The sequence below is a fragment of the Mastacembelus armatus genome, chromosome 16 (assembly GCF_900324485.2).
Source record: "Mastacembelus armatus chromosome 16, fMasArm1.2, whole genome shotgun sequence".
Classification (NCBI taxonomy): domain Eukaryota; kingdom Metazoa; phylum Chordata; class Actinopteri; order Synbranchiformes; family Mastacembelidae; genus Mastacembelus; species Mastacembelus armatus.
The window spans coordinates 16,888,568-16,914,725 of record NC_046648.1 but is presented as its reverse complement, the minus strand read 5'-3'; the positions used below and the strand labels follow the sequence as shown (position 1 = coordinate 16,914,725).

The following is a 26,158-nucleotide window of genomic DNA, read 5'->3' as shown; positions in this document are numbered from 1 at the left end:
ACTCATTCCCCTTTGATGTTAAATGATGAGTCTGCAGGTAGAAATGCTTGACTAAGGAGGCGATCACACAACTAACATTGTACTATCATCTGTTCCAAAAGCACATTCTCATTTCCTGTAATAATGGTAGCATTTGACACAAGGTCATGACTCAAGCAAGAAACGAGACTGTGACAGCCACACACAAAGGTTACCTTTACCTAGGTAAGCTGTCCAATAGGTCAAAGCTGGGAACTTAAGAGCAGGGGAGTATTTGATTTCCAGTCAAGTGGAAGGATTTCTCATTTCATTAATGTCATACAATCCCATGCCCTACAAAAAATGCATTTAGGCTCATTAAGCGTAACATAGCAAGGGGTTGTTATGAACAGACAGTAGACAGGTGATATCATTTGAGGTGAGTAATAGCTTAACTGTCATAATTTTGTAATATCCATTCAATTTCACTGTCTAGTTAGTCAGACATTCTTATAAAACAGCTTTCTTTGTTTTGAGAGTGAAGCTCTATGACGTCTTGAAAAACAGACAAAAAGTTACCATGCTCACACTTTGGCATCATTCCAAATGGCTTCCGTTCTTCCGGTCAGCTTCTCAGATAAATTCCTTTACGGTAAAAAGCTCAAAACAAAAAAAAAAATTAGTCCTGTGGGAGACCCCTGCTTACATCATTGCTGTTGACTCCGGTTCTGTCTCCCCGATTTCTCGCTGCCCTGACATCAAAAAACATGCCACTGAGAAAGACCGGTTATAGATTATGAATCATGAGAACAGACTCCCTGTGGTTACATTTATCAATTAAGTGATTGTAATCACTCTCATTTGAAATTCAATGCGGTGTATGAGTGAGAGTGAGCCTGTGTTTGTGTGCTAATTTCAACTTTCCAGTAATGTCATACAGATGTAGTCTGTTGCTTTTTAATTAAAAACAGATGGGATCAGACTTGTATAGGTCCGTGGTGATTGTACGACATTACAGTAGTCTGTGATACAATATGGTGACCAATGTCTGAGTACCATTAAGCAACATTTAAGGTTTAGTAAGCATGTGACACACACACACAGTTCAGTTTTTGGTGATCTCAATCAGTGACACAGACAAAATTTCACACACTTTCACCAAGAACCCCACAGCCACACACACACACACACACACACACACACAAACACACACACTTTTTTTTTCTCTGTCACACATACACAGAAATACATTAAGTAGACTTCTTTACCCAGGTGCAGAGTTCCACACCTGTTGTAGCAGCTCTCTGTAATTAGCTCAGCACAATTGTCATTGGTGGATAGAAGGGGGTGGGTGTGAAGACAATGGGGTGGTTATTCTCTCCCTATCATCTTCTTCTCTCTCCCTGCTGTCGAGTAATGAAAGATTCTTCCCTTCTTCAAAGAGACGGAGTTTCCTACAAAACAGCTGAGTCAGAGGAGAAAAGAGAGGAGGATGAAAAGAAAATGAGAACAGTAGGGAGGCAAGAGCTGTAATGCAATGCTGCTGGTGTGAGGCCCAGTGGACCACAGTGATTGTGGTGTTACACACAGGAGTCATTTTCGGAAACTAGAAAAAGCCCATGGCTCTCACACTTAACACTAACAGCTACAACCTGACATGGCCTCAGTGTCTGTTTGTGGTCTGGTAACACTTTACCTGAGCCCTGCGTCATCCTAAAGCCAGTAGTAAAAAGGAGGTTTTTCTAGTCATACGTAAGGGGAAAGGACAGAAAACAGTGACTAGGGTCACTGATAGAGGTTGTGAGTAATGTTTTATCATGAAATCATGGAATAAAATGTGAGGATTTAAGTTTAAAGTTGTCATCATTTCCAAATATTGCAGTATTTTTTTATATTAATATTTTTTTCAGTCTGGCACTGAAGAAATAAAACAAAACCTCTCATCTTAAAACTGGTCTTAGATCTAAGACTGAAAATATTTAAGAATCTGACTGTATGAGAGTCACCAGAGACTCAGCTCTAGCCTGAAACAAAGTCGGAGTGGAATATTGTGCATGGTTCCAGGCTAACTCCTGTGTTAAAGCCAGGATGGAAACAAGGAAGCAAGGGAATCTCTGTTAGGTCACAGACAGACAAAAAGACAGACTGGGGGTGTAGGAATCTGCGTGAGAGCTGAGAGGATTGGAGAGAGGGTCAGAGATGCTGGGTGGGAAATCAGTCCAATGCAGACAGATGACAGACTCTGAGGTTGGAGATGGGGAGACTCATGGATGAAATGGACAGCAGAGCCTCAGTGAGGTGACTAAAAGGCCAAGAGAAAAGCCTTGGCCTTCCGTAAGAGGCAGATCTGTTTTCTCCTGGTTACGTCACCTGAATGTGAAATACATACATAAACACACAAACCTTTCTCTTTTTTTTTTGGTGCACACACGCATGCCCCTACACACAAATGAGCACAGGCTACACAGGAATATAAAGAACCCCTGTGAGGTCAGATCCATCGCAGTGAGGCTGTCCACTGTTAGTAGGACCAGCCAGCTAAGCCTCACAGTCTCACTGGCAGCTACAACCACCACCACCAACCACTGTACCCTGCTTTGCCCTGCCCTGCCCTGCCCCCGGCCTTGTCTCCACTGGCGGCTGTCTGTCCTGACCTGTTACTACTGGCTGTCCAGGCCAGCAGCACGTTTATGTGTGTGCTTTTCAATTAGGGATGAAGCCAGTGCCTCCAGTTTGGGACTGATGGTCATTTACACTTTTCCAAAATGTCCTCATCTACCTTTTCCCTCAGTTCCTCTTGTTTCCTCCTGTTTTCATGCCTCTCTCTCTCTGTCATTCTTGCTCAGTACGGTTCTCTCGGGCCTGGGGGCCTGTGGGCCTGTGGGTAGGGGCCTTATTCCATCAGCCTGGGGCTTCTGTCAGAGACTTGTTCCATTTTGCGTCATGGTGTTGACTGAGCGGACCCCACACTTAACTCCCATAGAGCTATGGGGTTGGGCGGCAGGGCGGCCGGCACAGGCTAACGCGGCCCCGTGTTCAGCGTGGTAATCTGATGGCCATGTTTATTTTATGTAGCTCTCCTTTGATGGAGCAGAAAAAGTCTTTGGGCTTTTTGTTTCAGCACTTTCATTGCCAGGTCAGAGGTGCTCGCCGTGGTTACGCTCAGGAAGAATAATATTTGCCCTTATATTCGCTCCAAACAGGCTTTTTTCCATATTAGTGTCAGGGATACTCTCTGGGTTTCTGCCTTCCACTGATTCGGCACATTGAAGGTGAAGGGTGGTGGGGGAGCGCACCCCAAAAGCATTGCTCCCCAGAGGATAATTGGGGGGGGGGTTCCACGGGTCATCCCCAAGCCCAGTTATATACTCCTGAGTAACCCCCTCCACCTCAGAGACAGTCTTGCAGCCATATATATAAGTCCCAGTAGTGAAGGAAAACACATACATAAACACATGAAAATACTCTCCCTCCTGCCTCACTGCCCCAGGCCCAGCTGTCAGTCGTCCAAGCTTCCCAGGAGTTCTTTTTAATAGAGTTACCAAAAAAACAGTTACCTCTCCTTCTTGTCTCCTTCTGCCTTTCACTGCTCCACCTCAAAACTCACACACCCACCTATCTGCCTTGTGTCAGCTGTTTCAGATGGGTCGAAAAGCCAAGTAACCGCACTAAGTCATTATATGAGGTTTTGACCTAAACTTACAAGACAGGCAGACCAGTCCCCTGAATCAAATTCTGACCCCAACTTGTCCGGTCCAACCACACAATAAAGTACAAATACAAGTCTCATGTATTGCCCCTAATCACATTCTGCACTTACTTTACCTCTATTAAGCTTTACAATGTTGATTTGACCCGGTAAAGTGTTCTCTGAGTGGCGACTTACAGGACCCGCTTTGTCATGCAAGAATGCTATTTACTTTGAAGATTAATTAGGACGTTAGCTTTAGAGAAGAGAAGCCCAGATTGTGGCATGGAATACTGTTTATCTACCTTGATTTTGTTTTTATAATTGGCCAAGGTCTGTGATTATGATATTACAGAAATGAATCCTTGTCATACAAGATAAGACACCCTGGGGAGTTTTATATGGATAACATTTCATTTCCTTCTATGTTGTTCTATGTTGTATTATTTATGGTCTGAATACAGAAAGGACTGGGTTTTGGCCAGATGGGAACAAAAGGCACAGATGCAAGCACATATACACACAACAGAAACTAGATCACTGTCAACCATCCTTTATATCTCTTATCTTTCCATTGAAGATGAATAGAAGACAATGCACAGAAAGAACTGTTTACACTTCCTGACCTCCTCTATATATCCGATTATCCCCTTTCCGTTCTAACACATTAGACACATTTCTGGCCTCCCTTGTGATCTTAAAGTATGTGCTTACTCACAGATGAAGGAGCCTAAACTCTGATGTAATCCAGTGGAAACAGAGAAACAAGAAGGTAGGAGCTACCCTGGTGGTACAGGAGGTAATCCAATCCGACCTGCTGCAATTTAGCAGCTCAAAACAATTACCCACTGACTGATTGTGTAAAGCAGCACCCACAGCCAGACAGAAGGGACGTCGGCTTGTTAGAAGACATCAATTTAAAGTCAGACTTAGTAGGTCACCACACAGGGGAAGCTAATCTGGATCAGGGTTTGGCGGTGTTGTGTTCACTTTTCAAACTGGGCTTGAACTCCACTGCAGATGGCACAGTGTGGGAGATTGCAGAAAAGCCGGGGTCAGTGAGTCATAAAGCCATAAAGCAGTGCTGTCAGTCAAACCCATGGATTCACTAGTCAGAAATCTGCCTGCGAGGTGTGTTTGTGTCTGCCCCTGTCACCAAATCAGGAGCTGATTAAAGGGGTTTGCCTTTCCTGTGACGTCTCTATCACTACATGCGCTTCCTGTCCCACAGTTGTCCCTCACTCTCACCCAACATCCTTCAGATGGCTGACAATCTGTTTTATGTCTTTGCAGTCCCTATCTTTGTTTAGTCATTCCCTTCCATAGCATCACTTTGTTTTTTCTGATCCCTCCTCTGCTGTTGCTCATTAGCTTTTTTCTCCTTGACCACCTCACCTATCTCTGTGCAGTCAATCCAAACCATCTGTTCTTTTCTCTTTTAATGCGCCACCACTCCATCCTCATCATGACTATTAGCTTCGTAGAATAGCTGCCGTCGACGGGTTTATTGTCTCAGTGTTGAACCTAGACTAACAGTATGTACGTCCAGGCATCCTGTTCAATCTCCTCCCATCCTACTCTTTGTCGTCATCCGTTTCATTTCTCCCCAGTGACTGTCCGAGTGCCTGTTGTTTCTGGGCTTTCAGTCCAGTCTGCTGTGGGGAATTTCCTTCTTATCGCTCATTGGGCCATTCCTTGCATTTTTAGAATGCTTCCTGTCACTACCAGGGGTCCAGCCAGATGTGAGGGCGTCTGTAATACAATGCAGACGCAGAGGCCCACCATTCATACATCCAGCGGTGACTGCCTGATGAGGGTGGACAGTGTGATTGATGAACATAAAGAGGATGAGGAGCCAGGGAGAACGGGGAGGGGAAACATAAAAAGACAGTGTGTGTGAACTCGGTGCCAAAAATAGAAAATTCTGGATAGCTTTCATTTCTTAGTCTTTGACTCACAGACTGTTACTGATAGAAGAAGACATGTAAGGCATTTAAATGTATTCCGACAGAGCAGTTTGTGGCTAATTGGGAACAGCAGGGGTGAAAGTGCACATAAACTTTGGGACCAAGAATAGAGAGATCAAGGTGATAAAGGTGGTTCTCTAACCGCACACTAAACAAAACTTTTGTGAATTAACACAGTCAACAATGGTCAATAAAATAAAGGTAGAAAGATGTTGGGGTTGTGACAGATTGTACAGAATGTCAAGTAAAAGATGGGCTTCAGACTCAGACTTGTCAGCCGGAGATAATGATAATGGTGGTTAAGAAAAATGCACGCAAACACATTACTTTCGTATCTGACTGTCTTTACCAGAGATAAGATAGTATGTCCAAGAAGTATGAGAGACAGATAGTTCAGTTTATATAAACATTTACAGTAAATGTTTTCTTTCTGCAAGAAAATGAAAAAAAAAACAAAACAAATTGCAATACGACAACAGAAAAAAGCAAGACAGGGTATGTTCTGTGCCCTGTTTGTGCTGCTTTAAGTCAAAGTCATTTCAAACCAAAGTTGACATTTCAGTGAACTTGAGGTCCACCTCCCCTGTGCAGTCAAAATCACAGCCTACTGCATGTGGAGTGAAGTCTTTTTGATTTTCAAATGCAAGTCAGCCTCCAAACTGTTGTGCTCAGCTCCCTGATCCCGATCTGTATGCTGTTTCAAAACATAAACAGTGACAACATGCGGATATGAAATTTCCTTTCCTGTGTTTGCTCTTAGTTATGATGAAATTTACACACTATGCATGGCTGACGCACGGGAAGCGGACGGTGGAAGGACAGTAGAATCAATACAGCTGCTCATGTGCTCTCTTATAAGTTGTGTTATCTGATATCATTGTTGTAGGAGGTTGATTTATGATAGTCAGCATTTAATGAGCGTTAATTTAATGAAAGGTCAGTGATGAAGAGGCCTGAAGTGCGTCAGCATTCACAGAAACAACCACGCCACGTCAGGTTAAAGGTGGTAGTGGGTGATAAATTGTTTTAAATGCTTGGGGTGAACTGTCTAACAGACGTAAGCATATGTGTGTTTGTCTGTGTTTGTTTGTGTGTGTCCATCTGTCTGCAAAAGGCCATCCTCTCCCCTCTCCCCCTTCATGTGACAGGGGTCATGTCATGTTGACAAAGTCACTGTAGAGCAAGCTACGACGTCACACCTCTTCCTTTTGTCCTCCCCCTCCGCTCTTTCCCCAACATCTCTCCGGGCCCCACTGCCCCCTTACACTCACACACACACACACACACACACACACACACACACACACACACACACACACACACACGCGCACCCCTCCCCCTTTCCCCTGAGTGTTTGTCAGCAGCTCCAAGCTTCCGTAGAATAACACAACAACAGGCTCAGTGTGTGGCTGACGCAGACGCATGGCGCGCCGGCAAGTAGTGGTCAGCTCTGATATAGTATACAGCACTCCCAGACACACACACACACACACACACAGATGTAGTAACTCACCACAGAAAGGGTGCAAAACTGACAAAGGAACAGGGAATGCACAAGTAATGTCTCTGGGGTAACTCTTCTGCATGCTGAAGAATGCGTGTATAAATAAGAGGTTCACTTTCACTCCCCTCTTTTTCATTCTTTACCTTCTTTTGAATGGTTTTCTACAGGGTCAATGGGGCAGAGATATTAAAGCCAAGTAATAAAAGTGCTCCAGTGTTTGCATGCACATCCTGTCTGGGCACTTATGCTTGGATTGTTTAGAGCTTGTGCTGCTCATTTTTCATCAATCCTCCTGCACACCCGAAAAAACAAGACAGAACAAGAGGAGAGTGGGTTGTGAGCGTAGACGAGATAGAGTGTGCGAAAGAGAAAGTAAGAGGGAGCTGGGGGAAAGCACTTCGAAAGTAGGAACAGATGAGGAGAGAGAGGGATGTAGACAGGACACGCAATGACAGGAGAGGAAAGAATGTTTAGGGCGACTGAGAATGGCGGTGAGAGGAGCGGGAGGGAGAACCGGAGGAGAAAGCGGGAGCTCTGAGACAGGCCTGGGCTCTCCAGTATATTAACACCAGTCTGAGATGGAGGGAGCGAGCAGGGTAGATGGAAAGAGTGTTTGCACAGTAAAAAGTTCCTTTTGCGTGGGTTGCTTGCCTCCTCCTCCTCCTTCCTCTTCTTCTCACACTCTGTCTGTGACCTGTTGCTTCAAGTAGTTCATTCACATATTTCCTCACTGGCAGACGCAAAACTGCTCGGACGCAGTGGGTGAGAGGGAAACGTGAGCAGGTGAGCAACGCAGAGTCAGGGAGAGAGAGTGTTTCGGCTGACTCTGTTACACATTCATGTACGTGCACACACGCACACAAACACACATACACACACATGGCTACACTGTGTTTTGTCAGATACCATAGAGTTTGGTTTCCAAACAAAACGAGCCTTGTAAATGTGTGTTTAATAGAGAGTCGATTTAAACATTTTGCTCCCCCCCCCCCCCAGTTTTTGCCAGGAGAGGAGTTTGCCTCATGAGCTCCCTTTCATCCCTGCATCCTGCTTTTTGCGCAGCTCCGTGAGCTGAGCCAGTGAAGGAAACCTGCAATAATGATGCTGGTTAATGTCCTCCTTTAATGGCCTAATAAAAAAGCAAAGCAACAGATGCACAACAGCCATATCTGTCTCTATTGGACCGCTTGAATGGAAAGGGAAGAGAGCAATTGACAGGCGTAATTTGTAAATCACGTCCATGGGGAGTTTGCTCAACTGAAGATTCGCCAGGGGAGGGGGGCTGGAGGGGGCTGGAGAGGAGAGTCTACTCTCTCATCATATATCCATTTGAAAGACGACAGTGACACATTGACACTGATCTCTGACAGTGAGAAAGTCTTAGACGTCACTTTATTGCCCAATGACTGCAGCCCCCTCCTGTGTGTCACTATTTCTCCCATTCCCCCCCTAAACTATTAACATGCTCACTTTCTCTCTGACGTAGGTTGAAGTGTAAGTGGGTTAGTGGAAGAGAGAATGGGAATGGGGTGGTGATGGTGGTGGGCAGTATTGGGATAAGGTTACCGCAACTATTCCCCAGATACGATTCCCTGCAGGAGTCACACACTTGGCAGCGGACTGAAGAGAATGAATGGGAGACAGAGTGATAGAGTAGAGAGGAAGAAAAGGGGAGGTGGAGGAGGTCATGAGGAAACATGAAAGTGTCCTGTTATAGGAGAGTAAATATTAACAGTAATAGGTCGGACATTTGGTTTTCTCTTTGAACATAATCTCTGCGTTTGTTTACTCAGGCCCTGCTGGAATTCCCTAAAGGAAATGAGAGTGCAACATAAAAATGATGAATTTATTGCTACTCCTTCTCCTACAATCCTTTTTACCATCTGAGCAGCGTTGCGTCACTGCCAACATTTTCGCTGTTTACATATGACACTCTGAGGTAAGCAGAACATGAGACTTAACCCTAAAATCCACAATCATCCACCTGGACATGGAAATTAACCCACAGCAATAAACATTTATGAGAAAATCAACAAGATCAGAATGGACCGATTTGGTATTTGTTCTCATAATCAGATCGTCACCCTAGTCATACTAAACAATAAATGAAAAATCCCCAATCATAAATATCAATTATCTCTTAAGCTCTTCCTTGTCAGACAAAAAAAAAACTATAAAGAACATTACATTATTACTCATAGTTTGAACATGACTTGGGGAAAGGGCAAATTAGTTGAGCAACTGTGTGGATTAACAACCCGACGAAAGGTGAGTGAAGCGCATGAGGCATTCGAGTGATCTGAAGCCTGCATAATAATGTGTGAATACATGGAACACAGGAAGCCTAGTGTAAAACATGACTTGGATTGAGAGAAGCTTGTGTGAGTAAAGTTTGTCTGGCAGGCCCTGTCACAGGTTCCCCTTCCTCTCTGATGTCTTTGAGGTCGCAGTCTGAGTGTCTCACACTGTTTCTCCTCCTATGGTGGTTTACACAGATTGGTGATGTAATGGGTAGCATATGAAGGCCACACACACACACACACACACACACACACAGATGCACACACAGACATTGATGCTCATGCACGTTATACAGACACCACACTTATACCACCACATACCCATAATTACACACATATACTGTACGCACACCCATTTACACAAACCCTGGATTCCCCCTTTTCCAACAGGCATGCGCCAGTGTGTGCTCGCTCTCACACACACAAAAACAAAGGTCCAAACAAAGATTCATGACCTCTCTTATTTTGCGTACTGACATCCATGCACGTGTGCACATGCTCCCACACAAACACACACCCAGCGTCACAGTGTGTGAGTGATCGGCGCTGGCGGACGGCCTAACAGAAGACTGTTGCTTCAGAACCACCCAGAAGACCCCCATCATGAGAAGCAGCCCAGAGAGGGAATGAGGGAGAGTGACTAACTTCACTCTTTCTTTTCTTCTCTCCCCAGCTGTGTCTTCAAACAGCCCTTTGATGTGGGAAATTAAAAAGAGCGAGTGTGTCAATATCTCCCTCCGTCCAACCACACTCATGTATTTCCTCTCCTTCTTCTTCTACTCTCATCCACTCCCTGCTTTTCTTCTTTACTGTTGACCTGAGAAAACAGAGCATGACCTTTTTTTTTTTTAACCACAACAGCTCCGCCACCCACTCACTGCCACCAGGCACTGATCATTTGGAGGGTGTTTGTTTGTGTGTGTAGGCCCACCACCGGACTGGCAACTCTGTGTGTATACGTGTATGAGTGTGCGAGTGTGCGCATTCAAGGCCCACCACTAATTATTTTCTAACCACACCATGAGTGTATGTCTGTGAATGAGGGTCTCCTAATCTCACACCCAGACTCGAAAACTCTTTCTTCCTTTTCCCTGGTTTCACCTCCTCTGTATGTGTGTGTGTGTGTGTCTGTCTGTGACTCCCTTGTTGCAGTATATACAGTACTCATTTTTGCCCTTTGCAACAGTAGGCCACGCTTTACTGCACCTGACTGAGTGTTTCCAGGCTGCCCTGCTCTATGTGTGTGTGTGTGTGTAAAAGAGAGAGAAACACACAGTGTGAGAAACCATGTTGGTGTGTGTACCCTCCACTGTGATGTTTCTGCATGTGTCCGAGTGTGTGTTTCTGACCTTGAACTCATCTTTTTGGCATGTTTTGCTTTATTAAAGCAGCATGTTTTTCTATGACACAGCGTGCGTGCATCCATCTGCATGTTCTGTGCGTGTGTGTATTCTGTGTTGACCCCATCAACCCCCCACCCACCAAGCGTGCGTCTGTGTTAACATCTTGTGGTGTGTGTGTGTGTGTGTGTGTGTGTGTGTGTGTGTGTGTGTGTCCGCTCACTGTTTCTATGCAACACTTTCAGAGGCCCCTTCTGGTCTGGACAACACCTCTCTCCTGCTCCTATCCGTCGCTCACTCCTCACTCTTTCCTTCACCCTGAAGAGGAAGAGGAGTGAAAAAAGAGAAGGAGGTGGGTGGGGGGCAGTGGAAATAACAGCCTGCTGTCTCAGGAGGGGCTCTGAAAAAAAAAAAGAGCAAGGGGTGAGAAAAGGAGGGAGAGAAATACGGGAGAAAAAAGGTGTTTGCTTTACGTATTAACTATAATACAGGGAATGTGGCATGTGTAGCCTAAAACAGCCCTGCCATAAATTGAATAACACAGACAGAAACACGGTCTCTGTGACATTTCACCCTTGAATATAACGCAAAACACTGGCAAGCACAAGAAAAAGAAAGGGCAGGTAGAAAGTAGCGCTCTAAAAGACACATGGTTACATGAGATATGCTGATACACATGAAAACAATGGGCTTTTTAAAACGTCTGCAGTGATAGAGAGGGGAAGAGATTTGGAGATGGAAAGATAAAAAGAGGTAGATGGGACTGATAGGCGCAGGTAGCGGGATGCGACGGAGGAAGTGCTGGAGATAGGCACGGGGCAGGAGGGGAGAAAGTGATAGAGGACAGAGAAAAAAAAGAGAAAAAACAACGGAACATTTTTTTAAAGTTTCGCAAAGGGAGACAAGCAGGAGGGAGGGGAGGAGGAAAGAGAGGAGGGAGAGAGAGAGAGTGAGAGAGAGAGAGAGAGAGAGAGAGCGTGTGTCTGTGTGTGTTTTTATGAATGAAGTGAGTCACTGCCGATGTGTCATAGGCCCGACGTCTTTATAAAGGAAGTTTTAAACAAGCCTAAACACTTCACTGCGCGCAAAAATTGGACTTACCACACTCGCATCCCTCTCTCTGCATTTCTGTTGCCTCTCTCTCCAAACTGCCTAAGTGTCTCTCTGCCTTCACCACTCCATAAAGACTGCAAGGGCTCATCTCAAACTTTGCGCTAGACACAAAGTTTGACGATAGTGACTTTTACCTCTCTTTTTCTTACTTTCTCCCTGAGTGCTGCAGTCATCACCCTGCTCTCTCATTCATCTTGTCCTGACAAACTTTCTCCTCAGTCTGACTGAAGTGTGCGAAGAAGAAACCGGAGCACGTGACAATTTCCGGAGTTCAATTTATTTATTAATTTTCTATTTATTTATTTATCTACGTTTGCCTGCTGGTTTTACCCATCTCTTGGACCAATATGAAATGTAAGTGACTGTATCACTGTGTGCGTTTAATTTATAGCCTAATTGCTCAGTGCGTTAATTACCACTTCTTTTTCAGCTCCTAAACGCTAATTAAACTGCGGGTATGTGACGTTTATGTGACTTTTAATTGTTATTATGTCGATCCTATACATACATTAACTTATTCACTTGCAGTTTACGGTTTTAAAAAAAGAAACTATTTTAATTCATAAGTCTGCTGACAAATGACTTTTACTATGGACAACTTTATTCCCTAAACCGTTATCAAAGTAAGGTTACACTAGGACAGGGTGCTCGGGTGCTTCAGCGGTGTTATTTTGGCTGTGATTCTTGTGGTTCACCTGTAATTATCAAGCATTCATCATTTCAACACCACAGTGGTTTAATACTTAGTCTCTCTTGTATTTGAACTTGAAAGGAAAAGAATGAATGAGCTTACTGTTAGAGAGTTCACTTGGCTAACTCTATATAATTTATACCACCACGTACCTATCCAGTTGCAGGTGTGACAATCAGCAGCATTCATTGCATTGCTTAAGGTAAAGAAGTGATGCTGATATTCAGTGTCAGTGTTTTTAATGATTTGGTGATTTAGTGATTCAGCTTGTGAAAACATGACTCTGCCACTGAGGCTCTTCAGGATTCCTCTGCCAAGTGTGGAGCTATTGTTTATGTTATGGTGCAATACCCACCCCTCGACCTGACAGCCATGGCCTGGGGTCATTATCATTATGGTGAGATGACAGCACTCCCTCCACTAATTGCTTCCGTTTTGTTCTACCCCTCCAGTGCTGCTTGACTCCTCCTCATCGCTCCTCTTCTCGCTGCTGTTGGCTCAGCTGCCCGTGTTCACGTCTGCATCTCCAGTACCACAGCGACGGCCCAGTGACATGGACAGACTGTCCAATCAGACCAAAAATCTAATGAAGCTCACCCAAGAACTGCTGGTAAGTGACAATGACGTTATGATGACCACCAATGTCAGAAAGTGATTGGAGGAAAGGTTAATGAGACCCTGACTATCCAATGCTAATTGAATTTTTAGTGTTAGGGTGGGAGAGGATGCTGGTCAATGACCCTTGCTTAATTGGATTGTAAGGCTAATGTTACCTTTCAGTTTGCCTCACACTTCAGATTACTTTAAATTTGCATCATGCACTGTTGTGGAAACAGTGTTTGGTTCAGGACTTCAGTCTGGCATAAGCTGATTTAATTGATGACAGACTGGCTGGAGTCCATCTACATGCTTAGATCGGGTCACAAAAGCCTCAGGGGAGATTTAACTGAGTGATCTCACTTTTAATCCACACTGGACTCCAGAGGAATGGAGTCTGACTCAGCAACCTCCTGGTTTGTCTGGTCACCTGATTGGTGGCAGCAGCAGCAAGATGCCAGGCCAATGTATTTATCAAGTCCAGTGAACATGCAATACCAATTCTTATGGAATTAAAGAGAATAAACACCAATTTACAGTGATGGTCTAGCAAGGGACTTTATGTTTTCAAAGGAATAGAGTAACAATACAAAGTTATAAAAATCAGTCAGTCTATATCCCATCAAGACAAATTTAGAACTACATGCCAATACTGTACCTGCATCCAATTAAAACTCCCAAGCATCTGTGAAATGAAAAGTATATCACAGGCCTGTTTATATAGAAACATGTTTGTTTTGTGGCTAGACTGGAGAACAGTGGATGACATTGCAGTAGCTGTTTCTCCCGCAAAATCTGAATCACTAGCACCTACAATACTGACAAATCTTGCCCAAAATGTTTTGTTGACAGTCAAGTGGGTAGGACAATCAGATTTGAGAACCCGGTTTGGTTCCAGCTGGTGATTGTGTATCAACACTGTGTTTTAACAGGTGAAAAGAAAGCGGGATCATATCTCTGGATCGCTGGTTACACATGACTGATCTAGAGTCTATTTTTGCATTATGCAAACTTTAAAAGTCTTTTGTTCAGCAGATAAAATCAAAAAATAGCCCTATACTCTCTCTAGTCTTGGCCAGTAAACTCTATTCAGACTGTGTTCGTGTGTTCTGCACATCTGTACAGTTTGATGCTTTAAAACAATGTTACAGGCCATTGTGTAGCAGTGGTTTAATCTGGCATCCAGATGTGAAAATCCAACATTATCAAAAAGTTTTGGGGACAGTATTAGACAGTTCAGTAACATGGAAGATTTATTTTTATTTTTTTCCCTCATTGTGTGGATTTCCACTAAAGAGAGGACAAAGTTAGGAAAGATAAATAAAAAGGGAATCCATGGAAAGTCCCTGCAAAAAAGCAATGAAACTGATGCTCTACAGAGAGAAAAACATGTATATAGACATAGGCCTATATAGGTTTTCCAACACAATCATGTGAGTAAGTATGTGTGCTTGCATGCATACAGTACCGGTGCGAAAATGTGCATATGTGTTTGTGTGTATGCATTTTTGTGGTTGACTGTGTGTGCATTGAGGGTTCTGTAAATAGTCATGGTTGTGTAGGTGCAGTGTTGAGTGTTTTGCTTTCGGTCGCCACAGCAAAGTGACCTGATAAAAATCAAAAAGATTTATCACATTCCAGTATTTGCATTCAGGAAGAAAAAGGCTGGATGCTCAGTTCTGTCTGGTGAGGTCACGATGGAGAGAGCAAGAAAAAGGAGGATAAGAGGTAGAATTAAAGACTGAGAAAGATGGAGCAAAAACCACAAGAGATGACGAGATCAGAGAACCAACTAGATGACAAGCCAGTGGTGTATGTGTGTGTGATGTTGCATGTGCTTGTGCACCTGGTATGAGACATAGGGAGAGAGAGAAGACGGGAGAGAGAGGAGGGAAGCAAGGGACGGAGGAGGACAAAAGCAACGGAGACAAAACATCGGACCACAAGCATAAGTGAGCTCTTATGAAAGGCTGATGGAAGAGACATGAGAGACAATGCAGCACATTCATCAGTAAAAACATCAACACGTAGCAAACAGCAGAGCAAGAAAAACAGCATAACAGGTTAAGGAAGCATTAAGCACACACAACCTGTTTATACAAAACATTTCTCGGCACTCATCATCCTAATGTTGTTATGTTCCTCTGCTGATTGGAAATGACGCATGCCACATCAGTCATATCTGTTTATCCCCATTCATTACTGAATCAGGACAACATCTTTAATACTAAATTGCACTACCTTTGAGCACAGCTGCATCTGTAAAGTAATGTTTATCCCCCTCTGCTGGCCACAAGGAGAACTACATCTGCTGTCTGGGCATAGTTTACAACACAACTAAAGCTGGGCAGCAGCACTGCGTCATCCTGTCTTTTTATAGCTGTGACCCTGGAGTTTCCCTACAGTCCTGTGTTGTCCGTCCCACTTGGAGCTTTCTTAGTCACTGCATATGTTGTTATCCTCAGTCCCTGGAGAAAACATCCTGTGGGTTCAGGTCATCTGCTCTTATTGTTGACATTTGGGGAGGTTGAATGTGAGTGAACTCACACTGACCCGATCAACCACACTCCTTTCAGTGAGAGCTACTGTCTCTAAGCACAGAAAACAGTCCGGTCGAGGTGCTAGACTAATACTTTCCTTATGTTGCCGTGACTTCTCTCAGGATGAGTAAAATTGTGCTGATGCAAATTACTAACCAGTTGCTCTGTGACTTGTTTTCTCTTTCAGAGAGAGCATGCATTTGACTCAGATGTGGAGCCCCACAGGTTCAGGTCTCTGCCAGAAATGAGCAACAGATCAGCCAATGACCTCAACAATCTTGAGGTAATGTTCTGATAATGTATTTGTGTGCAGCTGTGTTTGTGTGTGTCTGTGTGTGTTTCTGGATAGAGAGGGGGCTGGTCTGTTTCTATCCACACAATTCCATCTTGCCACACCCATGCTAGGTCTCTAAAGTACGTCTGTGTTGTTTCCAGCTGAAACCTACGCTGTCTCAGCTGCATGCTGACCTGAAGCTGTATGAACACCACTTCGAATGGCTGAACAGGGTTTCAAAGAAGCATCACCACCCTGCAGTGCCCAAGCTGGTGGAGATGATCAGAGAAATTAAATCTCTCATCAACCTGCTGCACCGTCAGGTAAACCTTTTGGTTTTCAGTTGTCTTTGGTATTTAATCTTAAATCACTCCATATGAGTTTTATGTCATTTGGCATTTTGTTATCACTTAAGCTGGCATTGAATTAAGTTTTTCTAATCTTTTTTGTCTGTCTGTCTTCTCTTCCACAGATGCTGAGAGTTGAAGCACCAAGGCTGGCTCCAGCCACCCCCTCCCTCCCCCCTCACCTCCCCTACCAGTTTGATGTCCTGCAATCCAGCCATGAGCTTCTTCAACATTTCAAGCTCTTCTGTGATTGGGCATACAGAGCATTCATCAGCCTCAAACCCAAAGTTCCTGCCGTACAATGATGATCCATAAACGCTATGGCTGCAGAGCCATTAGGAAACATGGAGTCCCGTGACAGCCAAAGGGGAATTTGTCAGTCTGCACTGCAGTCAATAGCATTCATTAGTTGGCCCAAACGTCATTCAGTGACATGTGTGTTGCAGAAATACATCTTTCCATCAGAGCCACTAAGGATGCTTCGTACTGCAGCCAGTTACAACTATCACAATTCCTGTTAAAGCAAACTGCCAGTTTAAGTACAATGGTTATATCATAATTCCCCAAAGTCTCTCCTTAAGGCTTTGTTCGTGACCATGTTATTTATGTATTTATTTATTTATTGACTGTTGGTAATTTATTTAATTTTATTTATTTGAAGGTGTAATGTGTCACTCCCATCTTTTTCTGTATTGTCTCTAACGTGAATTTATTTGCTCACATTTCTCTTTTGTTCTTGTGTCTCATTGATTCTCAAGAAACACACAGTAGCACTTCCTCAGCCTCTAGTTTTAATAATGACTTTTGTTTAACTTAATTTCCTTTGGATTTGTGTATTTCTTCAACCAATATTTCTTCCAGTAGATGTAGCATACATTGGGACAGTCTTGATTTTCACTATCTCTCACTTAAGAAGATGTTAATCTCATCTTCTAATCATATTAAAAGTGCCACGTATTATCATATCAGCTGATGGCTTCTAAAATTAATTACATTTATTTGTATATGTTAGGATGCCAAGTGTGCATACTTGTTTTTGAGTTCTGCATGAGGAGACATATACAACATTGTGGTAAATTTGTATAAATAAGCCCTGTTGCTGAGCACTGACGGACCTGATTAGATTCTTTGCACAAACTTGTTAGGATTAGCCTCTTGGATGTGTGAGATGGCTGATTTTGAACATGTGCTTTGGGGTAAAAAAAAAAATTTTTTTGGTTAAAGACCCAAAGCCTTAAAATACTATGTATTGTGACACTATGTTCTGTACAGCTGTACATAAATATACAAGAATGTATATATAGTTGTATACAGTGCTTTTGTGTATTATGTGGTTTTATACAATATAATGTAGATTACCAATTTTATCACTATAATTTTTGTTCATTAGTATTCTAGTATTTGTTACAGTATTGACTATTTATTTAAGTAACTTGGTGGAACTATTTATTTTGTGCTGCAGCGGAGCCAGCCTCCTATCTTTTTGTACTTTTATACAATTTGTATTATTATTTACTATTATTATACCATCAATTTTAAATTATTATTGTTGTAACATCAAGATGCCTCTTCCACACACTGATTGGCCACAATGTGAAATATGTGCCTTGGTGAAATAAATACTAAAGAATGTGCACAATGGATTATATGTTTCATAAATATGGCCCACCTAACCTGGTATGTGAACTTTGACAGATGGATGTTGGGGGCAAAAAACATACAGACACTACATTACCCAGGCGTCTGTGCGCAACAGTCAGCACAGAACGGACAAAATAACACTTTTGAATTATTTCTAATGATCTTAAAGTCAATATATTCACCACCACTAACGAATGTTTTCCCGTCAATTTTAGGATAAAAATAACATTATGATGTTTAGAAACGTCATCTGTCTGTTAAAGCTTTTGACCAATAGCAGTATCTCATCTATCGGCGCAAGCAGCCAATCGCTGACGCTGTTCTTAGGAGGCATCGTCGGGCGGAGAACTCCTATTAGTTTGTGCTGTGTTTATTGTTAAGGTTGTGTGGATTAACACTGCGGGACCAAGCTCCTTTTGACAATATCAACAATATAGTTTTCTAACGAGTCAAAGATGGGCGGTGAGTGTTGCTTCAGCTTGTATTCATGCACATCCTTCTCCAACAATTTTTGCGAAGCTATTCCGCATTGACGAGGGCTACATTAGCTTAAAATGCAGGCCAGTGATTGTTTTTGTTGATACTGTAAAAACTGATATTTGTCGTTGTTGTGTGTTGGCTTGCACAGCTGACCGGACACGCGAGGATACAGCTGTAAAGTACCTTTATGTGTAACTTAGCTGCAGCCTCTGTGTGTGTATTGCTGGTAAGCACCGCACTGCGGGGACGGGCAGAAACGGACTGACAGCCAGCCAGGAGAAGGACGGCAGGGAGGGAGGACTAGCTCCACAGACTGAAGGCAGGAGGGAGTGATGGAGGAAGGGCTGGAATTTAAAGGGGACCTTCTTGTCAGGAGTTACCAAGTTATCATTCTTAGGTGTAAAGGTGCAAGAAAAACCATGATACTGCACCTGAACTGATCCACACCTGTTTTGTTTTTAAGAATAGCCTCACCTGCCACCAGCCTGCTCTGGTAATGGCTAACTCAGTGGCCTTAGTGGTCCAAACAGAACTCTTACCAGCCCAGTCCACTGCCTCGCTCTCTCCTTTCCCTTCCCTGCTGGGCTCAGGAGAGGATGGTGAGGAGAATAAGGAGAGGGGTGAGCTGGTGGAGGGAGACAAGGGTGTAGCAGAAGGTGGGGTAGAGGTGTCTCTGGACATGGGGACCTCATCTGTGCCAGGCCCAGCCCAGCAGTCTGAGCAGTCGGACCATCCCTTCCAGTGTATGGACTGTGGTAAGAGCTTCAGGTGGTCATCCAGGCTGACCCATCACCAGCGGAGCCACAACAACGAGAGACCCTACCGATGCAGCCTCTGCCCCAAGGCCTTCAAGGGCTCCTCTGCTCTACTCTACCACCAACGGTATTCCTTAATAATACTATAGCTAAATAGCCAATGTATTTTAAACACTCACTAATGTATATATACAGTGTGTGCCACCAGTTGACCAAAGGCTTGAAGTGCAGTTGCATAAGCCTTCAACAGAGCCTCCCCACATTCAACAATGAAAAAGGATGTGCAAAAAATGGCCGTTTAATAATTACCAAGGCTGGTAATCGTAAACAATGTTTGAGGATGATGCTGCAGTTTGGTGTCACTTAGTGTAAAAAAAATCACACATCAATACAATAATGACTTCTTCACTTCCAAACACAGCACATCAGCATTTCTATTGACCAGTCTTGCAAATTTGCAGATTCAATATGAACAAGTTGCTCTGTAAGTGTGAAATCTATGTGAATGGATGATGAATTGGATACTTACTGGACAGAAGTGCAATCTGACCATATATTTAACATCCAGTGATCGATGTGCTTTTGCATTACTTGTAACCTGTTCAAGATGTCCAAAATCAAGTTAACAGAAAACCTATGGTTGCAGCTTGCTATGAAAAAAATGTAGTGCAATTGTTTTACAAGTGTATAAACATGTTTCCACTTGATTAATTGTGTCATACCTCTAATTAATTGTGCCGCCCTTCTAAATAGTTATCTTTCTTTGGCAGGTCTCATTCAGGGGAGAAGCCTTACAAATGCCAGGACTGTGGCAAAGCCTTCAAACGCTCCTCTCTGCTCCAGGTGAGCAAAATAATTTTCTACACATGGATTTTGCCTGGGTAAAGGAAGTGCCCACAAGTGGCTCAAACATTTCACATGCTTATTTCTGTCTATTCCCAGGTCCATCAGAGTGTCCACACTGGAGTTCGCACTTTTGTGTGCCCCTATTGCTCCCTGACCTTTAAATGGAGTTCTCATTACCAGTATCACCTGCGTCAGCACACTGGAGAGTGCCCATACTCCTGTGACACTTGCCCCAAAGCCTTCAAGAACTCAAGCAGTCTGCGGCGGCACAAGAATGTCCACCTTGGTCTCAAGCCTTACACTTGCACAGTGTGTAACAAATCCTTCACTCAGTCTACCAACCTAAGGCAGCACATGAGGATACATACAGGCGAGAGGCCCTACATTTGTAGTGACTGTGGACGAAGCTTCACACATTCATCAAACTTGGCTCTGCACAAGAACTCTCACTCTAACACAGGAGGGAAGAAGGGAAAAAAGGGAGAGGATACAAGGAAGGGGAGTGAGATAGTGGAGGTGGTTGTACGGACAGAGGAAGTTACATCAACCATGTTGACGGACATGGTGGGGTTTGTGAGCCAGGAAGGAGCTGATGGAGTGGCGGTAGGGATGGAGGAAGTGTTCTTATCAACCACCTCCTCTGGCCAGAATCCAGGCCTTCTCCCCCAGCTCACGCTCACCTCCTCTGGGGAAGAAGTGTGTACATCTAGGGCTATTGGCACAGAGGTTCACCTGAGCACTGACACAGGGGCCAGTGTGCTGCTGTACAGCTGTGGCAGCTGCAGCCACGCCTTTGGCACACGAACTGACCTGGAGGAGCACCAGGCCATCCACATGGCTCCAGATGAGCCTGGAACAAGTGGAGATGCAGGGCATTCGGCGGGGATGGAGGTTGGGGATGGGCTGGTGGGAGCTGGACACCTGCTGGCTGATTTTGAGGAGGTGGTGGAAACTACCACGGTGGCTGAGAACGGTCACACAGCAGAGGTGCTGCTTGGACTGACAGAGGGAGGAGAGGGCAACAATGCAGTAAGTAAATTGCAGTATCTAGATTGAGAATCAGGTGAGAGGGAGTGGCAAGCATGGATGAGGTTCGCGTTGATTTACAGGTTGACATATTTCTTGATCAATTTGTTAATTGTCTTCAGAAATTCCTAACAAAATTTTGGCAACTGAAATTTACATTAGCATGATGGATTTGTCACTCAATACCGATTGATTTACCACAAACAAAACAAGACCATAACTAACATAAACAGGCCAAGTGCCTAAAATAAAACTCTGATTATTTGGCTGTTTTTTTATGTATAGCTGCTGTTTGTGATGGGGTTGGAACAGAATAACCATGCAAGTCAAGATCAAGATAAACACTGATCAGTCTATAAAATCTGAGTTTAATTTATCTAAAAATTTCCAGCCCTATAAAGTCACTGAGTTCAATCTGAAGATTTAAGTTTTTGATATGTATTACTTCCTGTGATTTGTCCTCAGAATGTGGGAAACACCCAGGCCCAGTTTGACCTGCTGCAAAGCTTCACCGAGGTGACTCAGAGCTCTGAGACCATTCAGCCGGAGGCCAGAACCACATGGGCAGGGCTGTCATGTGGCTACTGCAATAAGACCTTCAAGACCAGTGGAGGCCTCAATAGACATGTGTCACTGGTGAAAATGACTTTTACAACTGCTCTGCTACTGACACTCCTATACCGATCACAGCACCGTGTTAAGTACCAATACTAAAATACCATGTAATGATTTGTCCATCTTTATCTCCTGTGTTCTCATTCTGTTTGTCCAGATGCACTCTCTTTCATCACAGTCCCGCTCCCAGTTCAGCTGCTCCGCCTGCGACCGCTCCTTCCCTCTCCTCTCCTCACTCCTCACCCACCAACACTCTCACACCCCTGAGCAGCGTCTCCTGGCAGAAGCAGAGGCTGAGATAGTGTGTCCTCCATCCCTTTCACTGTCGCTTCCCCTGCCCTCCTCTCCCAGCCAGGCAGATAAGCAGCAGGAAGGTCAGAGAGCGATCCATGTCAACATCATTACTGTTGGTGAGGAGCAAGAGGAGCAACCAGCAAAACCAACCAAAGCCCCCAAAAAGGCAGGAGTCAGCAAGGCCACTCCAGCTGGAGGTAAAGACATTTTCATAGCAGAACAGACAAAAACTGTTTTGTTTGGGAGATAATAGAGATTTGTATGTAATACTTGACAGTACAATAGAAAGAATGAAATTTACTCCTCTGTGTTGGTACACAGTATACATTTCACACGCGCTGGTAATTCCATAATTGCAAGGTGCAATATTGGATTACTTGTCACTTATAACAATGGGTAAACTTTTTTTTTTTATCCTCAAATTCAATTATGGGAGTGTGTTTTATTACTGTGATGATATGCTGCCAGAAAACCAACAATTTATTGTGTTTTACGCTATTATTATGGATTTTTGTAATTTAAGTTTTCACAAATGCACCACTGTTTCACGCACTTTGATCCAGAGAGGCCATACCGCTGTTCAGAATGTGGAAAGGCCTTCAAAGGTTCATCAGGACTGAAGTACCACATGAGGGATCACACTGGGGAAAGGCCCTACCGCTGCACTGAGTGTGGAAAAAGCTTCAAAAGGTCATCACTGCTTTCAATCCATCAGAGGGTAAGGCTCACTTTTCTGCTGTAATAAATTTATCCAAGAGTGAAGTTTCCAAATGAGAAAGTGATGATTTGGGAGCTGAATTTCATGATTTAGGTCACTGTGGAACTCCACATTCCTCTAGCTTTTACAGAGACTGTGGTTCTCTGGTATAGTACACACCCCTGCTGATGAGTACAGGCTACGACTGAGACATTCAAAAGGCAATAAAAAACATCTCTATGCTAATATAGTCTGCAGTTACAGCACTCTCATAACTAAGTAATTATCACACAGTGCTCCAAATGTAACAGTGTTGGGATTCTTTCTGCCTTTGTGTTCCATTTACCTGCATTTGTTTGATGTCAGAAGAAAATAAAAAAGGAAATCTACAGTTTCAAAGCATCCTTTATGAGTTGTATTTATTTAAACGTTAAAATGTTCAAAATCATTACCAGTAGTAAAAACAACCCCACCCCAGGTTTTATATTAGATACTGCTTTCGTTTTCATGCTTAGCGTAATGAAATCTTTCCAATCTTTCCATTTACACCTCGCCCAGGTACACACAGGTGTACGGGCATTCCAGTGCCCTCACTGCCCTCTCACTTTTAAATGGAGCTCTCACTACCAGTACCATTTGCGGCAGCACACGGGCGAGAGGCCATATGTGTGTAAGGAGTGTGGCAAGTCCTTCAAGAACACCAGCTGCCTACGAAGACACAGTCAGATGCATTCTGGCCTGCGGCCTCATACGTGCTCTATCTGCTCTAAGTCTTTCTCCCAGACTTCAAACCTCAAACAGGTCAGTGGTCACTGTAAAGATTCAGCTGTGAACTTTAATATGTTCTTAGCCATTTTTTTTGCATGGACGTCTTAATTTATAAGAATTTTTTTGTGTTATAAACAATTTCCTCTTTTTCTCTTCTCTCTTGCTATTTGTCTGAGAGCAGCATGAACGCACCCATTCTGGTGAGAGACCTTTTCAGTGCACACACTGCAATAAAAGCTTTACACACTCCTCCAACCTTCAGCTCCACCTTCGTACACACTCCTCCCGCAAGGACTTCAAATGCCCCTACTGCTCTAAGGAGTTCGTCATGCACTCCTACCTGCAGAGGCACATCCGTACCCATGGCAGTGGTGTTCCCCTGCCCTGCCCTGGTGGTGACAGTAAAGATGGAGTTGCAGTGAAAGCCAGTGTTGGAGGTATAACAACCACCACAACCCTGCTCAACCCCATCACCCTAGAAGCCTCAGGAAACAATGGCAGCCTGATTGTGTCCCAGCCAGCACTTAATATTCCCCCCAATACCTCCCAGAACTACTTTATGATTCAGACAGCCAGCGGCCTGCAGCTCATTCCTCTTTCATCCCCGACACCTACCCCTCCACCTCCTCCACCTCCACCACCACCACCACCATCACAGCCCCAAAACTTTCTCCTCCTGCAGTGCCCATCCAGCAATGGCAACCAGTCCAGCTTGATTCTCGTCCCCACGACAAGCAACCCACCACCAGCTCCAGAGCCTCAGACTCTCCCTGTGCTTCAGACAATCCAAGCACTCCAACCTGTCCTAAACCAAACACAGACTCATATGCCCCGGTTTCCCACTATATCACAGCAACAACAACAGACCAGGATCATAATCACCAACAACAATAACAATGCAAACACTTCTGTGGTCGCACCAACTCACCCCCTCCCAGCCAGCTCCCTGCTGACTAAGCCCATATTAGGGAAAAGCACGCGGACAGCACGGGGCAGACGGGGACGCAAAAAAGTTACTCTTCAGAAGTCTGACACAGCTCCTGTCAGTCAGACTGCAGGTGGAGCTGTGTCAGCAACAAACTGTAATGTCACACACAGTGTCCCACAGACTATCACTGCTACGAACACTACCGCTGAGTCCTTACTGTCATCTGTGTCAACTGTTTCCCAGAGTCCCCTCTCAACATCCTGTACTCCTGTCCGAACTCTTTCATTTTCAACCACTGTAGCAGCCACATTAGACACCTCAGAATCTCCATCAACCGTTACCATGGTTACACCAGCCACCACAGTAGCAACAGCATCAGTTCCCACTCCTGTCACTGCTATCCAGGAAAGGGAAACTCATGCCACTGTGGGGCAAATTAGAACAGGGGAGATGATGACAGGGAAACAGTTTGTGTTATGTTTTGATAATGAAGGACAGACAAAGGAGGGGATGAATATTGAGGAGGGTGGGGAGTCATTCGTGTTTCAGTTTGAACGGGATGCATCAGCAGAGGACGTCAATGGAAGAATGGGTGAAGATGGAAAATCGCTTGTGCTTCAGTTTAAGGCAGATAGGGAAGGTGAAGGAGGAAAAGGGGGGGATAAGGAAGGCATGATGTCACTTCTACAGGACTGGGGTGAAGAAAAGCAAGGTCAGAAACAGGGAGGACAGGAGAGCAGCCAGGGAGAGTCTTATGTCTTACACTTCCACAATGAGGCACAGAGCAGTGCGTCCAGTGCCACCTTCAGCCGAGGGCAAGACAACAGCCTACAGCTTTCCTGCACCACGACCCAAGGTTTGATGCCACTTGATGGGCAGGAGGTGGTGTTTGAACTGGGTGGTGAGAGCAAGATGGAGCAGGAAACTGAGGAGGGTATGCAGATGATAGCTCTGATAGAAGGTGAAGGGGGAATGATGGAGGAACAAGGGGCAGATTGCAGTTCTGCAAGCAGTAGAGTTACTGAAGGTGGGGGGAACATGGAAAGTCTGTTTCAGCTGGAAAGTGGAGAGGAAATTGTCATAATTGAGGTCAGCACCAGTAGCTTAAGGGAAGGGAGAATGGATGGGGGAGGGGATGGGGAGGGCTCACAAAATACTGAACATTTAAGTGCAGAGATGAATGAAAAACCTGTAAGGGAACATGACTCTCCAGCCATTGCAGAGGTACCGATGTCAACTGAAGACCCAATAAGAAACGGACCTATATCTAACACTAAAGAGGCAGTTCTCTAGCTAAAACAAAGAAGGTGCTCATTTGAATGATGCCTCCCTGTTTGTAAGCTCAGTGTGTTGCACTTTAGTCAGTTTGAGTTCTCCCAGACAGGAGGGAGAACATGCAGTTAGATGCCCACTCTGTTGTAATGCCATGGCGCCACATTCTAGAAATGTTATACATTCAAATAGGCTGTACATGGACCTCAATATATAATAGTTTAAATTATACTGTAATTTGCAGTTTGTTTATTACGTAAATATGTTTTTGGTTTTTTTTGTGAATAAATGTTGTATATGCCCTACTTTGTTCACAATGTTAATAGAAAATAGTTGGAAATTATTAATAAACATATTACCTTATATAATTTGCCTTCTCGATTCTTGTAGTTTATTTATTTTTATCTATTTTTATTGATTTATTTTATTATTTTAAATGTTAACATTTGGAACGGTGTTTACGCTGTTACGATGGATTTCCTTTCCACGCACATTGCGGAATGTACGGCCGTACGTA

The 26,158-nt window shown here is 44.0% G+C and overlaps 2 protein-coding genes across 2 annotated transcripts; both read left to right on the top strand.

The window, feature by feature from the left end:
• The first annotated feature begins 12,084 nt into the window (after positions 1-12,084).
• Positions 12,085-17,843, top strand: il11a (interleukin 11a). The gene is made up of 5 exons (XM_026317579.1): positions 12,085-12,224; positions 13,014-13,171; positions 15,886-15,981; positions 16,134-16,295; positions 16,445-17,843. Exons 1-5 carry the CDS (start codon positions 12,218-12,220, stop codon positions 16,622-16,624), a joined length of 603 nt encoding a protein of 200 aa, XP_026173364.1. The 5' UTR covers positions 12,085-12,217; the 3' UTR covers positions 16,625-17,843.
• A 442-nt stretch (positions 17,844-18,285) lies between these two features.
• Positions 18,286-26,004, top strand: znf628 (zinc finger protein 628). The gene is made up of 9 exons (XM_026317434.1): positions 18,286-18,422; positions 18,589-19,322; positions 19,966-20,038; positions 20,138-21,070; positions 21,533-21,703; positions 21,840-22,173; positions 22,540-22,694; positions 23,232-23,474; positions 23,623-26,004. The coding sequence occupies exons 2-9, from the start codon at positions 18,937-18,939 to the stop codon at positions 25,660-25,662; spliced, it is 4,335 nt and encodes a 1,444-aa protein (XP_026173219.1). The 5' UTR covers positions 18,286-18,422; positions 18,589-18,936; the 3' UTR covers positions 25,663-26,004.
• The last annotated feature ends 154 nt before the right edge of the window (positions 26,005-26,158 follow it).

What these genes read in the sequence shown, in the direction of transcription:
- znf628 (XM_026317434.1), top strand. Translation starts at nt 18,937, where the DNA reads ATGGCTAACTCAGTGGCCTTAGTGGTCCAAACAGAACTCTTACCAGCC. An exon ending in CAAGGCCACTCCAGCTGGAG is followed by an intron (nt 22,174 to 22,539) that starts GTAAAGACATTT and finishes ACTTTGATCCAG; the next exon opens with AGAGGCCATACCGCTGTTCA. An exon ending in AGACTTCAAACCTCAAACAG is followed by an intron (nt 23,475 to 23,622) that starts GTCAGTGGTCAC and finishes GTCTGAGAGCAG; the next exon opens with CATGAACGCACCCATTCTGG.
- il11a (XM_026317579.1), top strand. An exon ending in AGCTCACCCAAGAACTGCTG is followed by an intron (nt 13,172 to 15,885) that starts GTAAGTGACAAT and finishes TTTCTCTTTCAG; the next exon opens with AGAGAGCATGCATTTGACTC. An exon ending in TCAACCTGCTGCACCGTCAG is followed by an intron (nt 16,296 to 16,444) that starts GTAAACCTTTTG and finishes TCTCTTCCACAG; the next exon opens with ATGCTGAGAGTTGAAGCACC.